This window comes from Vitis vinifera, chromosome 14, assembly GCF_030704535.1.
Source record: "Vitis vinifera cultivar Pinot Noir 40024 chromosome 14, ASM3070453v1".
Lineage (NCBI taxonomy): Eukaryota > Viridiplantae > Streptophyta > Magnoliopsida > Vitales > Vitaceae > Vitis > Vitis vinifera.
In genome coordinates, this window is record NC_081818.1 from 27,472,245 (window position 1) to 27,490,364 (window position 18,120).

Here is an 18,120-nt window from a genome sequence, read left to right on the forward strand (position 1 = left end):
AACATGATTCATCACTCAACTAACCAACAATTTCCACAGCTGGGAATAATGAAATCAGAAAATTCCCATTTTACATGCATCCCATCCATGAAATAAGAAAATTTTGAAAACTAAGATTTCACCAACTCAACCAGGACACTTGAAATTAGAGTTCAATAGATTTAAAATTTTACCTCACTGTACAAATTTGACAATTATGCCATCCTCAACAAACATTGCTCTTTGGTGACTGTTCCTCACACAACAGAGTCGGACTTGCCTGAAAATTTCCATCAGGTTCCTTATGCTCCATACTACTTTTTCTTTCTGAATCTTCAGGTTCTCCATTTCCTGAGAGAACTGTTTCCAGAGATACACTGCATGCTACCTTTCCTGCAGGTTGAAGATCAGCATCTGAAGACCCCTTAGAAGCAGATGGAGAACTTTCTCGGCCACCGAGCTCATTGCCAGAATTACTTGATATCAACCACATAAAGTGCAAATTGTGGCCTTGCCAGCATTTACCATTTACAAATGCCCTTTCAGCTGAACGACGTGTTGTGAAGATTATACGAGCTGAGCAATTTCTGGATGCATCTGAACCATTACCACCATCGAGGGCTTCTAGATCTTCTAGTTCCACAGTGGAAAGATCACCATATGATGAGAAGTGTTCCTTCAAAACACCCACCTAGAGAAAATTGAGACATCAGTTTTACCTTATATTTGATCAGATGTATAAATGGCAACATAAAATCATAAGTATTTAACTATGAAATAGCATAAGGAGAAAGAACACATAGGATTCCTAGAGAACATTGAGATATCATACCTTATATTTGATTAGATAAATATATGGCATAATTAAATCTTGAATGCTTATTTATGAAATAGTATAACAAGCACGGCACAGGATGCATAGAATTTTACTCCATCCATAAAAGAGCAACATTACAGTCATGAAAAACACGTGGAATGAAGGTTTATAATGACAAAAGTGTTTCATAGGTAATTGAATTAACAGATGCATCGAACGCCTGAAAGTGTGAGCACAAAATAGGTAAATGTTCATGCCTACAATATAGTATTAATCCTACAGAAAGCAAATCTCAAGTGAGAGTTGTATTTCTTTAATTTACCTCGAAGAAATTGAGATCATACTAATATCCATGTACTTTCATGACTTTCTTGCCATTGCTAGTTCAAAATTGTAAAAATTAACATCATTACCATCACTCATGCTGTCACACATGCCCAGTATATATGGAATTTTAATGACAGCTTCTTTCTTGCATCCACGAAAGGATGGAATTGATGGATATTATGATTGAAAAGTTCTTTGGACTAAGACTACAATCATTCACTCACATTACCCTCAATGGTTGGTTGTATTGATTTATCAGAGCAAACAGGCCAAAAAGAAGAGGGTGGAGGCAGGATCTACGAGATGATTTCTAAACTATTTTCTGGACTAAGATCATTCATTCACATTACCCTCAATGGTTAGTTCTACTGAGTTATCAGGGCAAACAAGCCCAAAAAAAAAAAAAATGAAAAAAAAGAGGGAGGGGAGGAAGAGATGAATTATGAGCTTTCTCATGACAAAGATGTGGGGGGGCGGGGGGGGGGAAGGGAAAGAGATTGGGAATGTTGATACAGCTTGACAAGGAACTAAGTAAGGGAGAGGGAGAGGGAGAGAGAGAGCGAGGGAGACTCACGTTTGCAAGACCTGTTGGTAAAGGTGCCATAATCCTAAATCCCATAGGACGGTTGTCCAATTTATATCTATTCATTTGGGAAGGAGTCCCACCAAGTGCTAATGGACGAACTGACTGCTTCAAGACAGTAGGCTCCAGCAGCACCATAGCTGAATTTGTTTTTGAACTATAGGGCACAACATTCTCAGCAGACTTGTTCTTATCCATCGTTATTTCAGTTTGTGGCGATCCCACAGCAATACCCGGATCAGTGCACCTTGGAGTTGCAGCTTTTGCAGCATCACCTACTATTCCCACTTTAGGTCTCTTTGCAGCTTGCTCAGCTCCTACTTCACCCTTGAGTCCTGTGGCCTGCAAACAGGCAAAACTTGAGAACAGTAGTCACAAGGAAATGATATTTTCTATTGCTGTATAGTAATAAATTTTATATCTTCATGCTGATAAGAAGTGTATGATGAAAACAACTAGAAACTTGTCATTATAGCATTTTTCAGAGCTTTCATAGAGGTCCTAAAAGTACAGTCTTTAGTAGTATGCATTGCTTGTCACAGTGTAGGCAATATGGATTGCAAGGAACACCAGAACTCTTACAGAGTTTCAGGACGTAACACTTCTTAACCTTTCTTCACAATTATATTAGAGGCAGAAACACATGCAATACCTACATGTTACCATGCATGTAGGGAGTTCCAGAAAAATGTGGAGTGAGAGAAATTGAGAGTCAACAACAGGAATTACTTTTAGTCTGATCTCTTTGGATCTTTGGGCCAGTAACAGGCATATTTTGCGTATGTGCCTCTGTTTTAGCAGAGGCGTATTTGAGAGCAGGTTTTAGTTTCCTCCATTTTTTGAAGGATATCTCATCCTTCTTAGTATATTCTATTTTCCATTTTAATGATCTCTCTCAGTTTTGTACCAATTAAAAAAAAACAAAAATAAAATAAACTATTTTTTTTCCTTCATTATGTCTTATAAATCTCCCAAGTGCAGTCCAGGCTTTTCAGTCCCTGTTGCCTGAGAATGGGGACTGGAGACCCAGCTGCACAGGGTTGACCTTTGATGTGTTAGGGGATGCAGAGGTAGCCTTGTTGGAGGAGCCATTCTCTGAGATTGCGGTGTTCAAAGGCCTCTCAGACCTTAGTGGAGATAAAGCTCCTGGCCCAAATGGTTTTTTCTTGGCTTTTTGGCAGTGCAGCTGAGACTTTGTGAAGGAGGATGTGATGGGGGTATTTAGGGAGTTCCATGAGCATGGAAAATTTGTGAAGAGTTTGAATACTTCTTTTTGGGTGCTTATACCAAAAAAAAAAAGAGGGGGTTGAGAACCTAAAAGACATTAGGCCAATAAGTTTGGGGGGCAAAATCTACAAGCCACTAGCTAAAGTTCTCACAAACAGATTAAAGAAGCTTGTGGGAAAGGTTGTGTCTTGTTCAGAATGCCTTTTTGGAGGGAAGGGAAATTCTATATGCTTCTTTGATATCTAATGAGACTATCGACTCATTGTTGAAGAGGAATGCTTGTGGTGTAATTTGTAAGTTGGACATAGAGGGCCAACGATCCCGTCAATTGGGATTTTCTTATTTTGGTTCTCAGCAAGATGGGATTTAGTGACAAGTGGATCAGGTGGATTAGATGGTGTATTTCTATTATGAGTTTCTTGATCCTTGTTAATGGCTCCCCAATAGGTTTCTTTTGTAACTCTCGAGGATTGAGACAGGGGGATTCACCTTCACCTTACTTGTTTGTGATTGTCATGGAAGCTCTTAGTTGTTTGCTAAAAAAAGCTAACTTTGGTGGCTTTCTATCCGATTGGCGGGTGAGTGGTAGAGGTAGGGAGGGGGTGGAGGTCTCTCATTTGTTGTTTGATGAAGATACCTTCGTTTTCTATGAGCCTTCTCACGATCAATTGACCTAATTGTGTTGGTTGCTTATTTGATTCAAGGCCATTTTAGGATTAAAGGTTAATCTGGAAAAGAGTGAGCTAATTCTGATGAGGAGAATGGAGAATGTAGAAGAGCTAGATCAAGAGTTTGGGTGTAGGGTTGGTGCCCTTCCCTCTTCATATTTAGGCCTCCCGCTAGGTGCTCCATTTAAGTCTGTCTCAATTGGGGATGGTGTGAATGAGAGGTTGCACAAAAGACTAGCACTGTCGAAGAGACAATACATTTCCAAGGGCGGGAGACTCACTCTAATCTAGAGCACTTTCTCCAACATACCTATTTATTTTATGTCCCACTTTTGTATTCTGAGGATTGTTAGGATGAGGCTAGAGCAAATCCAAAAGGACTTCCTCTGGGGTGGTGGGGCTTTGGAGCAGAAACCTCATTTGGTTCGGTGGGCCATTATCAATTCTGATAAAAACAAAGGAGGGTTAGGGGTAAAGCACTTGTCAACCCTCAATAGAGCTTTGTTATGCAAGTAGAGTTGGCGTTATGTGGCATAAATGGGGGCTTATTGGCAAAAAGTCATCAGAAAAAAGTACAGGGAAGAGAAGGGTGGGTGGAGATCCTGCAAAATGAGAGAAGGATATGGGGTTGGCCTCTGGAAAGTTATAAGAAAGGAATGAGACTTCTTAGGAAGCAGAGTGGCATTCTTTGTGGGTGATGGAAGGAGGGTGAGATTTTGGTTAGACAAGTGGTGTGGAGACGAACCGCTTAGTTCTTCTTTCTCTTCTCTATTTGTCTTAAGCCACTTCCAAAAAGGCTTGGGTCACTGATGTTTGGAGCGCTTCTTCTGATGGGGGTTGTTGGGTTTCTCGTTTCTCTAGGAGGCTCAACAATTGGGAGGTGGATTTGGTTGAAAGGTTTTTCATGAGATTACAAAGGTGGAGGGTGAGTAGTGATGAGGAGGATAGATTGGTGTGGGCAAGAGAGAAGTGTGGAAAATTTTATGTTAAAGCCATGTACAAGGTTTTAGAACTGGGAGGTCCTTCCAATTTCCTAGTTGTAGTCATTTGGAATTCTTAGGTGCCACCTAAGGTTAACTTCTTTGCATGGGAGGCTACTTGGAGTAAAGTCTTAACTTTGGATCTTTTAATGAGGAGAGGGTGGTCAATGGAAAACAAATGTTTTCTTTGTCATAAACAGAAAGAATTGATTGATCACATGCTCATCCACTACATCAAGACTCAGGTTCTTTGGCATCTTTTGTTTTCTCTGTTTGGTGTGTCTTGGGTGTTGCCCTCTTCAATAAGAGAGTTACTCTTAAGTTGGCACAAGTCTTTTGTGGGTAGGAAAAGGAAGAAGGTTTGGTAAGTTGCTCCTTTGTGTTTGTTTTGGATGGTCTAGAAAGGAAGGAACAATAGAGCATTTGATAACAAAGAGTTGTCTGACCAAGGGATTAAACTAGTTTTTCTTTGTAATCTTTAGGCGTAGTCCAAATTGTGTATAGTTTTGGGCTCCTCTATTGTAGATTTTGTGGATTGGTTAAGGGTTCATTGAGCGGCATTGCTTTTTGTTAGCCCCTCCTTTTTTGGTTGGCACCCTTTGTATACTCTCTTTGTATACTTTAAGCGCTTTTTAGCACTTCTCTTTTTAATACATGGTTACTACTTACCTATCAAAAAAAAAAGTGTTGGCCCACAAAGAATATCAATTTCTTTTGATTAGTAAAAGAATACCAAATTACAATGTCTTACCATATGGAGATTCCTAGCCTAATCTAAGAATTACGTTTGCAAGACTAGGCTTTTTTATTTTAGGATCACACACTTGATACCCAAAAGCACTCTTAGAATATTAATAAAGCAAAGTTTTAGGAACATATGGGTAGAAGAGGATTCTTTGACCAGCATTCCTTCGGTTTCTACTTAGAGGAGCAGATCATGGCTAACGTAACAAAAGCAAGAAAGAGAAAAGGACAAAACACAATTAACCCAAGAAAGTTTAAAATCAGCCAAAGAAACTCTCAAGATGAGACTTCCATTAACTAAAAATTTAGAACAAAAAAGGCAAAAGAACTTTTTCCATCATTTTTCCCTCCTATTTATCTCAATAACCCTTTAATGTCTTCACAACTTCCAACACTTAGAAAATGAAAATTCACATCAATATTCACCACAAGTAACCAAGTAATACAAGTCTCAAGTTTCCTAGGTAATTTAAATATTATTATGACACTAGTTGACTTGACTACTTTCTTGGGACTAGTTATCCTATGTCAATGGTGGTTTAGACAAATCCAAAACTTTCTAAGGAATGTTGTGTCCCCTTTAGTTGGACCCTTTAGTTAGAGACCTAGATGTAAATCATAAAGCGAACGTGTTAGACAAGTGGGGAGCCTCTTCTTGGATGAAATTTGTTAGGGACTTGCAGCTGCCATAGATAGGCAATGGTTAGAAGGGTGGTTTTTGTTTTTGCTTATTGCCTATTTATATACATTCTAAGAGGGGATTGTTAGCCACTTGCAGAGCCTCATTTTAGATGGAATTTGTTGGAGATTTCCAGCCCCATAAATTGGCAATGGTTAGAAGAATTTTTGTTTCCACTTATTGCTCAGTTACATATATTCTCCAAGGGACTTTATCTCTTGTATTCTCTCATCCTTTGGGAGGATATCTCACCCTCTTACTTATCTGATTTATAGTTACATGTAAGTATTTATTCCCTGTCAAAAGAAAGTACAAAATCAAGAGGTTATAGCAGGTTATGGGCTCAAACTAAACAAATCAAATAATATATAACAAAAGAAAATTTTCAAGATAAGGAAACTAGCTATACTTGTTTCTCAAGCTTATCCAACTGGCGCCGGAAGTCATTCCGCTTTTGATCCAGCATTTCCTGCTTCTTGCGAAGTTCCTCCTTCATAAGCTCTAAACTCTCTAGTTTCTTTTGCAAAGGAGGTGGAGCCTTGGGACCATTTGTAACAATTGGTTTAGAGTGATCAGATGTGGGAGAAGGAGCATCAATAGCATGGACAGCATTAACTTTTGGGGCTGCAGATTGGAGATTATCTTTTGCCCTATTGACAGCAGATGGATGAGATGGAACTGAAGCAGCTGTCACACCATGGGGGATTACAGATGCACCGTTGCCACCGCTAATGCTGTCATCAGGGACGCTATCCCGATTAGCCCACCATAACTTGATAAAGCGGTTACCCATTACAGCATCCGGTGCCTGTAGAGCAGCCTCTGCCTCTTCCCGTTTAGAGAACTGGACAAAAGCTCGTTCACTATTCAATGGAATATAGATGTCAATAACCTCCCCAAATTTCCGAAAATGTGAAAGGAGGGCCTCTTTTCTGTTGTTTTTCTGTGGAATGCCGTTAACAAATAGAGTACGGAGCGCCTTTTGAGATGGCTTCCTAATATTACGCATAGCATCACTTTGTGTCCTGGAGGACAAATCCACATTCTTTGAGCCAATGTCCTCTACAATAATCCGCTTTCCTTGACGAGAAGTGCCTTGAACACTAGTTAATGCCTCCTGATCTTCCTTACCTTCATTTTCGAGATAATCTGAGGAACTTATCACAGAATCAATTTTCTCTTTTGCTTCTAATCGATCTTTTGCACCACCAATTCTCCCCCAAACAGAAACATTTGTACTCTGTGAGCCAACAGTAGTCCCAGTGTTTTTAACTGGGCGTCCATTATCTGAGCCGTCACATAATCTGGCATGATAACGATCAGAAGAATTAGCATCCAACAAGCACTCAGTTTCATCAATCTTGGGCGAATGTAGGGCTAATAGTGCACTTGGTGTTTCAGGACAATCGTTATTCCAAAGGGGCTGATCAGGATCATACAGCTCAGCTCCACCTCCAACAGCAGAACCTGAAAATGCACCATTCAGTCCTAACTCATCCTCAGCCACTTCAGGCTTGCCACTTTTGTTTTGAAATCCTTTGCTATTCATCAATGTGCTTGGAGGCGCATTAACAGAAGGTAAAGGCCCTGGTCCAGCAGGTGTTCCCAGAAGATGTGCACTTGGAAGTGAAACAGGGAGGTTAAACTGTGAAAGACTCTGAAATTTGCAAAACCACAAATTAGCTATAGCAGTCAAAATATACATGAAAGCCAAAAACGATAATTGCTTGAAGATAATGAGAGATCCTAGCTCAGAAAAATGGATTTTCAATTCACCAATTTGAATATTGTAGCCCTAACATTGAAAAAATAAAATAAAATAAAACAAACCATTTTACTACTATTGTTAAAATCTGAGATGATGATGATAGATCCTACCCAGGCATGCAATGACAGCCTCATTATATTTAGGCAGAGAGGTGGTTAGAAATAATCAATCATTCATGCATGTGCATGCACATGACAACAACATAACCTTTCTCATATTTTCATTTCCTCTACTAACAACACTTTCAGTTTTCTACTAAAAAAATATGAGAACATAAAACCCAAGTGAAGAACAGGTAACCAAGAAGAATAACTAGAGAAGCCATCAACTCAGTGTTCGAGTGTGTGTAGTCAGCTGTAGCAAACTATTTAATAAATCTTTGAAAAAAAATATCCAAAAAAAATGAACAGCACATTATTGACGATTGGCAGATCAAAGTAAAGATATTTTTCAAATCATTTCAGATGCAGAATATCCCCAAGACCCACCAAGTGATTGGTTCTGACAGAGATGCATGGTCTTTTCCACCTCTTTCTTACAAAACATTTTACAAAATCAAATATATCACAGAAGTGAGCAACAGTAATTATTCTCAATCTCTCACATACCTGAACATCTTCCACAACAATTCGATTGACCCCATGCTCCATTGGGCACATGTCTCCTCTTAGACAAAATCCACGTTCTTCAAAATCCCTACATCGTTGGCGTGGAATACTCTTATTCAGAGAAGTACTGAGAGGTGGTCTGAGTGTCCCTTGCAAACCCAATGAATGGAGGGAATCCAGAGCACCATTTGGTATTCCTGGAAGTAGCCCAAACCCACTCCAAGAAGCATTCTGTGTGTTTGAAACATTAGGCAACCCCCTTCCTGCATACAGACCTGGGGGAATGGATCCTTGCACCATTTGAGAAGCAATATCAACTTGGCTGAATCTAGGATCACGTTGGTTCCAAGAACCAGGGTCCCTTCCTCTTCCCCTAACAGGACCAGAATCACCAGAAAAAGATTGGTTCATCCTTGTTCTTTGATTCAAATCTAATGGTGCCCGAGCAAATGTTGCTAAACCGGGACGCCTTTTCTCAAACTTCCCAGAAAAGTCTTTCTCCATAGGGGAAATGTTATAGTTTTTCCATGATCCACTTGACTGAGAATCATTTTCTCTGAAAGAATGTCCATTTTCAAAGGGTTTGTTACGCTTCCTGTAAGGCCTTGATAAAACCTGTTCAAGAGAATCTCTCTCCAGGGACTGAGACCGTGTCTCCCTCCTACGATGCTTATGATTACGATCATCATCATCCTCATCACTGATTTCTTTCTCCTCAGGATCACTCTCACCATCAGATGGAGATAGACCACTAGGCTTTGGAGATGAAACCTTCAGCTCCATGGGATCCTCTTGGAGAAAGTTCAATCTTATACCACCCAAGGTACTGAACTTATAACAGAAAGCAACTGAACCACTTCAATTGCCTGGAAAAGGTCAGCAATTAAGGCCATGCATAGAAACAAGGAACAGGATGGAATCAAATGAAAACAACAATTAAACCTTTTAATAATAGAAAATAAAGAATTTTCAGTTTTAGTCCACTCATTTTACTTGCGCTTATGTGCATGAAGAAACAATTACAACAATTGCCATTTAAAAAAGGACTGAGATAGGCAAATTTCAAAGATCGGATCATCTTATCTCCACATTGAATTAAACATAAGAGAAAAACATAATCATTAAAATTCAATATTGCAAGATCATTTGGACAGACATGACTAGGAAGGATAAACTAGAAACTAGTGAGTCATGCAAATTACAATTTCTCACAAAGTCAAGACAACACTATTGACAAGGCAAAGATGCTTGGTAGGAAAAAATGTTGTTTCCATTAAGCAAGAAAACACCAGAGATGAAAGAAAATTGCCATTTTCCATAAATACTTTTCAATAACAAATATAGAATAACTAAAAACTAACAAGTTTTCAGCAACTTCCAAGGTGCTGCTCATTAACAATTAACATGTTCATGAAAGAAACATGACAGTGACCCAAACAGCATTTTTGAGTCGATTACTTGAGAAACTTCTGCTGATGGCTAGTTCAGAAGTATCTTCAAAGTGGCTGTCAGTTTCCATTAATTGAGAAGAAGCTAACCAAAATTACTTCTGATACTGTAGAACATTCCCATAATCCCAGAAATAAAGAGGTGTTGATCAATAGTTTATGTGATTAAGACAACATATGAAACAAGTAAAGAGTTCTCACGTCAATGAAGAAACATGTGAATGAGATACCAACCTAAATGAACCTTTTCCTTGGAGCATTATTTGGAGATCTTGGGCTCCCATGAGAGTTAGCTTTTTTGCTTGGAAAGCGTCTTGGAACAGAATTTTGACCACTGATCAGCTTAAAAGAAGGGGCTGGATTCTACCAAATAGATGTTACTTGTGTAAAATGGAAGAGGAAACTAGTGACCACTTGCTCCTTTTCTGTAAGAAGGCTACAATGTTATGGAGCTTGCTTTTCTCCCTTTTTGATGTGCAGTGGGTCCTGCACTCCTCAATCAAAAGGAATTTGATAGCTTGGCATGGTGCTTCTATGAGTAAGAGAAAGGAAAAAGCTTGAAGGGCTGCTCCCCTTTGTTTAATGTGGACATTATGGAAGGAAAGAAATGAAAGTGTTCAATGACAATGAACACACCAACCAAGCTCTAAAACTCTCTTTTTTGTACACTTTTGTGAATTGGGGTAGGGTATATTTAGAGATTCATTCTTTGTCCTTGTTTGACTTTAAAGAATGGCTTTTGTCTAGATAGAAGAAAGGTTTTTCTTTTTGGCCTAGCTCCTTGGGCGTTGCTTGTATACTTCATATGTACTCTTTTCGCCTCTACTAGGCTTTTCTAATACATTCTCTTATTTGCAAAAAAAAAAAAGATACCAACCTAAATGAAAGACGGATCAACACAAATAGGGAAGAAAGGCAAGATTGAGTATAATATGAGGGGAAAAAATTGCATGATCGTACAAGTACCTTATTTTGATTTAGGTTATTAAGAAAATGCACATCCATAAAGAATTGGTAAGTACTAGATGTTACTTCTTCAAATTTTTCACTCTTTATTGCAAGCTTTGGAGCTTCACTGCAAACAAGTTATAACCCACCAATAGAATTATAGCAAGTCAGAAATAAAGGGGGGGGAAAGGCAAGGCAAAAATGATGAGGGGCTTTTGGACTCTTAGATTCTCTAGGTGTCTAAATGATTGGGAGATTGTGGATGTGGAGTGTTTGCTGGTGAGGCTGCAAGTTAAGGTGGTGAATGGGAAAGGTGAGCATATTGTGATTTGGTCAGAGACAAAAAGTGGAATTTTCTCCGTCAAGTCTCTGTACGCTGTGCTAGAGCCGGGAAATTCTTCTGTGCCTTTTCCAGTAGGAATTATTTGAAATGTGTGGGTTCCTCCTAAGACAAGTTTTTTTTGCTTGGGAGACGTCTTGGGGAAAAGCTCTAATGCTAGATCAGCTTCAGAGGAGAGGGTCTAATAGATGTTTTCTATGCCATGTCTAGGAGTCAACTCAGCATATTCTGCTACATTGTCATAAGGCATGGATTTTGTGGCAGCTTTTGTTGTCCCTTTTTGGCGTTTCTTGGGTACTGCCTTTCTCTGTAACAGAGACTCTGCTTGAGTGGAGCGGCTCTTTCATTGGAAGGAAGCAGAAAAAAGTATGGGGAGCAGCCCCTTTGTGCCTCTTTTGGACAATTTGGAAGGAGGGAAATAGAAGATCTTTTGATAATGAGGAGTTTTCTGACCAAAGGCTAAAAACTGTGTTCCTTAGTAACTTCTTGCCTTCGTCTAACTTGTATATAGTTGAAGGTCCGATGTCTTTACTCACCTTCGTTAATTGGTTGGGTTTTTATTCAAGGAGGGAGTTGTTTTTTATTTTTCCTTGTCCTTTTTTGCTACCTTCAGCAACCGTTGTATACGTCTTGTGTACTCTAGTGTGCCCTTTTTGGCACTTCATTAATATATTTATTAGCTTCTACCAATAAAAAAAAAAAAGGCACAAAAAGATGACGAGGGTAGGGCAAAAGAATTTCTCTCTAATAAGAAAAGAATTTCACCAAATTTAAGGCAGGAAAAGAGAGTGAAATCTCCCTAATAAATTTAAAGAATTTCACCAATATCCATTACTCCTATTGACACCCCAATTTAAACCTTTATAACCCTTTTTTTATTTTGATAGGTGATTTATAACCCCATATAATTCAAAAGACATCTAACCTAATACTGTTACATGCTAGGAGCTAAATCATAATAAAAAATGGTGCATGATATACATTGTGGGTTTAAATCCTACAAGTTTAAGTTTTTAGGAAAATTAATTGTCTAACATGGTAATGGAGCCTCGTTGAGTGGGAAGGTCATGTTTTCAAACCTCACGACATATTTGTATTCCCAATTAATTAAGTCAGCCCAAAAGAGGCTAATCGTGGTTGTTTGCTTACAGCTCTGTGTGTCTACCCAAGTACAGGTATGAGCTGCAATGGAGGTTGATGGAGTGCATGATTTTAAATGTGAGCCCAAATCCTACAAACTTAAGCTTTTAGGAAAATTGGTTGTCTAACAAAAAGAAAACTTCAATAGCTTCTAAACCTACAATTCAACCTATATGGTAAGTTTCAACTGAATTTCAATTCATAAAATATTTCACACAAAAATCTAAATAAAATAAATTCCCACCAAAAATTAAAACACTTCCTAAAATTCCCAGCTCTAAATTCTCTACTCTTCAATCCATTGTTTTTTACATGCAAAATAGGACTGCAGCAATACAAGTATATAATAATATAAATGCTAATTCACAGGGTGTATTCCATTTCTCTGCATAATTTTTTGTTTAGCAACAAACTCTAGGAACACATATAGGATGCATAAAATAAAATAAAAAAAAGGTCTTTAAAGATTACATTTTCATAATTTCAAAAGACAGGAATCCTATCACTGGAAAAGAACAGGAGAACAGCAGATGACAAAAGTAAAAGTGAGCCTTCAGCATAAATGATGTACATGTATAACAGAAACAGTTTTAAAAAAATAAAAAAATAAAAAACCCTTCCACGTGGATTATTCAGAAGGCGAGGTATAAAATAATATCTAGAAGGTTGTTCCACTAACTATTTTAACAAGAACATGTGGGATTGAAACCCATGAGAATTTCAATTCACACATTCATAAAATGGCAATCACCATTCTATTGTCAAAGTTGTTTATTTAAATCTAAAATGTCTTTACATACTGTCACTGCAGGCCCAGAAATTTCAAGAAAATTTTGTGCGAGTGTCTGACTTGATCAAAGGCAAGCTTGGAAAATGGATAGAGATATTGTGTAATCATTTCACTGTGAGCCCTTACAGAATGTGCTACAGTAGCATATGATAAGAGAAGTAGCTCTGGGGCTGTCTAACAGCTAAGATAGACTTAAGCACTAGCAAGCTAAGCTCAGATGAGCAGCTTAACCAGAGCTCAGAAGTGAAGGCAGGAAATAAATGGAGCTCAGTTGAGCTAGGGTGAGCGAAATATTTGGGCTTGGCCACACAATTCCTATTTTTCCATGCCTTAGATCGAGGACCGAATCTTCTCCTTTCATCTGAGAGCATGACCATTTGAGTCAAGTCTTCTGTCATTGCACACTTCAATGGAGCCCAAAGAAAAAGAAAGACAGAATCAACCGTAACATGCATAGCCATACTAGAAAACAGAGGAAGGGCAACTGATTTAGTAGCTAATACTGATGGTTAGAAAGATAAGACTTCAATGAAACACTAGCATTTGAAGTCTAAAAGGATTTTCAACAAAATGAAGTGAAAATGAAAAAAGAAAAGAAGGCTCGGGGAGCACTTTTCATGGCACAAGTTTCTGGAAGAGTTTTTAGCATCACGTCTATTCTAGTGAAATGACAAGGGTTATTGCAAAGATTTCTGTTAAAAGCAGAATTATAAGATCATGATAAACCAAAGAGTCAAATAACATAGAAATTCTAAAAATTAGATGTAATTATGGCATTAGAAATTTTTTGCCATAATTACATCTAATTTTTAGAATTCCTATGACTCGTTCTCAAGGGGACCTTCTCAGTCAAGTCTTTTTATAACTCATTCTCAAGGGGCATTAGACCTCCTTTCCCGGCTAGAATTATTTGGACGCCTTGGGTTCCAATTAGGGCTAACTTCTTTGGTTGGGAGGCAGCTTGGAGCAGGCTGCTCACCATTGATCGCCTAAAGAGAAGTGGGTGGAGCATCCCCAACAGGTGCTATTTGTGCAAAAATGAAGAGGAAACCACATATCACCTTCTTTTGTTTTGTGAGAAGGCCAGAATGTTATGGCTTCTGATCCTCTCCCTTTTTGGGGTGCAATGGGTGATGCACTCCTCTGTGAAGAGGAACCTCTTGGGATGGCATGGTTCCTTTGTGGGCAAGAAAAGGGAGAAAGCTTGGAGAGCTGCCCCTCTCTGCTTGATGTGGACCATTTGGAAAGAAAAGAATAGGAGGGCCTTCGACGATGTTGAGAGGAATGACCAAGAAATTAAATCCACTTTTTTGTACACTTTTGTGAATTGGGATAGGGTGTATATAGAAGATCACTCTTTCTCTTTGATTGATTTTGTAGACTGGTTAGCTACCAAGTAAGGGTCAGGCTTGTTGCCTTATTGTCTTTTGTTCTTTTGTTCCTTGGTATACTCCGTGTATACTCTTTCTTTAGCCTCTTTGGCTTTTAATGAAATTTCCTTTACCTATCAAAAAAATTAGAAATTTTTTATGTGCTCTACCAATGAGGGAGTTTAGATTCTATAAAAAGGTCAAATGAGATAGTTGAGAACAGATTTTATAGTTAATTTTTATTGAAAAATGTTCCCTAAAATGCTCTGATTGAGGTGCCTGACACATTAAGCTTATCCCAAATAGCATATGTTTTAAGACTTGTGAGTGGTATCTCAATTTCCAAAGTTTGACGATGCTTGTTTGGATGTCTATATACTAAAATAGAACTTTCGCATATCATTCCTTCTGATATCTATTGTAAGAGCTCAACTGTTGCATATCATTCTTTTTGATATCTAATGTAAGAGCTCTTAGTTTTCTGCCAAAAGTGAGATGATTTTTCCTCTTTCTTAACGTAGGCAAAGTTGAGACACATGTTAATTACAAAAAGGGGTGCAACCATCAAAAACAAGAGGTGTATGAACTGTGCCAAACAGCAAAAGCAAAACAAAACAACAAACAATCAAAGAACTCTAAGAGAGGTTAATAAAGCATGTTTATTTATGCCACCTGGTTAATGTGATGATGTAGTTACAAATGCACAAATAATATTAAGCATAATTAACATCAAGTTAATAAAGCATTACTGGCAATATGAACAAGTTCCCTATTTACTTTTTCAGAAGCATTAGAAAGGAACAGAAGTTGGCATCCTGGATATGTTATGGTTTATTTTTTACCCTAAAAACCCGTTATTCAGTTTCTCTATTAGGTATTAATTCTTTTTTTTTTTCATTATTTTCCTTAAAAAGGTGACAAAAGACTGAACCATAGGAATGATTTTTCCCTTTTTCAATATTTATTCTATTAACTCTTTATATATTATGTTTAAACATATTAGAACTTGCAAACATCTTAGAACCCTTATTTCGTAACAGGATCATAACACAAACAAGTAGTCTATAATGTGCTGTTTTACAACTTCCTTTCCACTATTCTTCTGAAATTTTAAACCAAATCACCTCAACTCTTTTATACTTATAAGGAAAAAAGAAAAAAAGAAACAAATCGTAAGGCAACATCTCCTTATCTTTTATGTTCTATTCTATATGTGATAGATGAACATGCTACACAATTAACATGTAACCCACAATTTGACATTCACCTAAAATGCAGTATTCTATTACTTCCTAGCAACTATTCTTCTGAAATTCTAAACCAATTCAGTAAACTCCTTTATACTATTAAAAAAATAAAGAAATAAATCTTAATCCAGAATCTTGTTATCTTTTCTATTCTACTCTGTATGTGACAGATGGACATACACATGGTTGCACTGCAAATTCTCAAACACAATATACCCATATCAATTTATGTATTTACCGTAGTTGAACAATATTTTAATGTGGTGAGAAGGGGGTAGCAGCGGTTGGGGAATCCACCTTCAAAAAGAATGTTAAAACTTCACAAAATTTCATGAAATCTATATCAAAAGGACAATAGATTCCTTATTAAAAAATCACTTCAAAAGTCTATAATTTAATAAGTCAAAATCTTATAGAAGACATGGTGGGTTGTGTAATTTTGTTCTGAAATGTTTACAACAGACTTGCTAAAATTGTAGTTAGCATTTGATACATCTGAAAACCATGATATAACCCAATTTCAACATTTATGGAGCTCTTCCAAAATGCTATAGAATCAAAATTTGTGTATAAAAAACATCGTGCAAAATTACAGATACTTCATCACAAGTATAAAGAGATCTGGGGTGCATTGTTCTTTGGATATGGAGACATGATTTTAAGGTAGAACTTTATTCAAGGAATGCTTCACAAAATAAAAGATAAAAATAAAAATAATCATTATTGTTTTTAAAATCTTTATATTTGTAATGCTCCCACATAAGTTACCATTTAAGATCCAACAAGCTTTTTTAAACACAATTCATTCAGAAACAATTTCATCATAGAATATTCTTAGATAGTATTTGTCTATACGTTTATACCATCCCACACCAAAGGAGGATTAACTGGCACCAGAAATGTGTTGTATTCTAGCACCTAACACTTCAAACAGAAGTTGTTTCTTTGTTGGATGGATACTCCTTCGACAATCCTAGACATGTTTTGACACTTTCCAAACATGTCAAGAATTTTTAATATAATTTTTCCCATATCACACAGAGCCTACACATTCTAAACATACTACGTACATAAATGTAGCTATTTTGGTTTGAAAAGGTTAAAAAACAACTACAATAGACAAGGAATAATATTACTGGCATGGAAGGGGAAAAAAGGCGTGAGGCATGGGTGAGAATCGTGGGTCTTCCTGTCTCTTTATGGGATCAGACCATCCTGAGAAGGATAGGGGAGGAGTGTGGGGGGTTCCTGGCAATCGACTCCCAAACAGAGAAGCTAGAAGAGCTACAGTGGGCGCGGATAGAACTACCCAATGTGGTGGAAGTATGGATTGAAGATCTGTGCTACGCGTTAACCCTCTGGTGGGAGGTCAGGCCGGTCTTGAAGGTAGGGTTGAGAGGGGTGAAGATTGCAGCAGCAGTCGAGGTTGGGGGAGAGGCTCGTGCACTCGCGAATAAGCGCGTGATGGAGAAGGGGGGTGTCACTAGGCTCGAGGCACTACAGCAGCTGGTAGATGGGATGCGGGGACAGTCTTGTGGGTCGGGGCAACCTGTGGATCCCCGCTTGGGTGGGCTGAACGAGAGGGGCCCCGCCAAATCCCCTTGGTGCACTGACCTGGCCTCTAGGCCTCTTGGGCCTGATCCAACTGATCTCGAGGCTGGGCCGTCGCGAGATGGGTCGGTTGGGCTGTTTTTTACTAGATCGCCTGCCTCTGGGCCGCTGTCTAGGAAGGATTCGGGATGGGCCAAGGCCAAAATGCCGTCAGTGGTGTCTGGGCTGGGTACTAAAGACTTAGGCCCTTCTAGTGAGGCCTGCCCCTTGGGTTGGACTGGCCCACGTCTTCTGAAAGGGCCAGATGCAGGCATTTCATCTTTCTGGTTGAAGAGTAAGCAAGAGATGGAGGAACCATGTCTTGTGGAGATTCCAAAGACTAACGGTGCCTTATTGGAGGAAGCTCAGAGGTATGGAAACACATCTAGCCCTTGTGGATTGTTGGTCCCTGTTGCATTTTCTTCCTCTCCTTCTTTTTCTGGTCGGACTCCCTTGGGGGAGTATTACGACTTCTCTGGGGTTGGTTGGGAGGTAGCCCAGAGAGAATCTCAATGCTGCATGGTCAATGGACTGGGGTCTATAGAGCAAGGGGCAGTAGCCAACTGGGAGTTGATGAAGGCTAACAATGGCAGCAATGGAGAAGGTGGAGGGGAGCTACGCTTGGTCCGTACAGTACCACAGGAAGATAAAGGATGGGAGGAGGTGGATTGGGAAGATAGTTAATTAGCCAGATTCAGCAAATTTCTGGGGTTTTCAACAAAAGGCTTGGAGAAGGATATTTTGAACTTTTTGGTTAAGATCAGGAAAAGGAGGGAAAGAGTCCATAGTAAAATTCTTCTGGACAAATCGAAATTTGAACGGGAGCTGAAAAGATTAGAATGCTCCATTAATTACGAGAGGGGGAAG

General features: G+C 38.6%; 1 protein-coding gene across 5 annotated transcripts in view; it reads right to left on the bottom strand.

Moving 5' to 3' along the window:
* Positions 1–18,120, bottom strand: part of LOC100259455 (zinc finger CCCH domain-containing protein 41) — a 30,162-nt gene that overhangs the window by 5,866 nt on the left and 6,176 nt on the right. For all 5 annotated transcript variants that reach the window (XR_009467556.1, XR_009467555.1, XM_019224989.1 and 2 more), the window contains exons 2-5: positions 8,381–9,246; positions 6,414–7,661; positions 1,698–2,048; positions 174–670 (exon numbers count right to left, since the gene is read on the bottom strand). Coding sequence is in view for 3 of the 5 variants with exons in the window: in XM_019224989.1 (XP_019080534.1) it covers positions 206–670; positions 1,698–2,048; positions 6,414–7,661; positions 8,381–9,163 (2,847 nt within the window). In the remaining 2 variants the exon portion in view is untranslated. The remainder of the gene's footprint in view (positions 1–173; positions 671–1,697; positions 2,049–6,413; positions 7,662–8,380; positions 9,247–18,120) is intronic.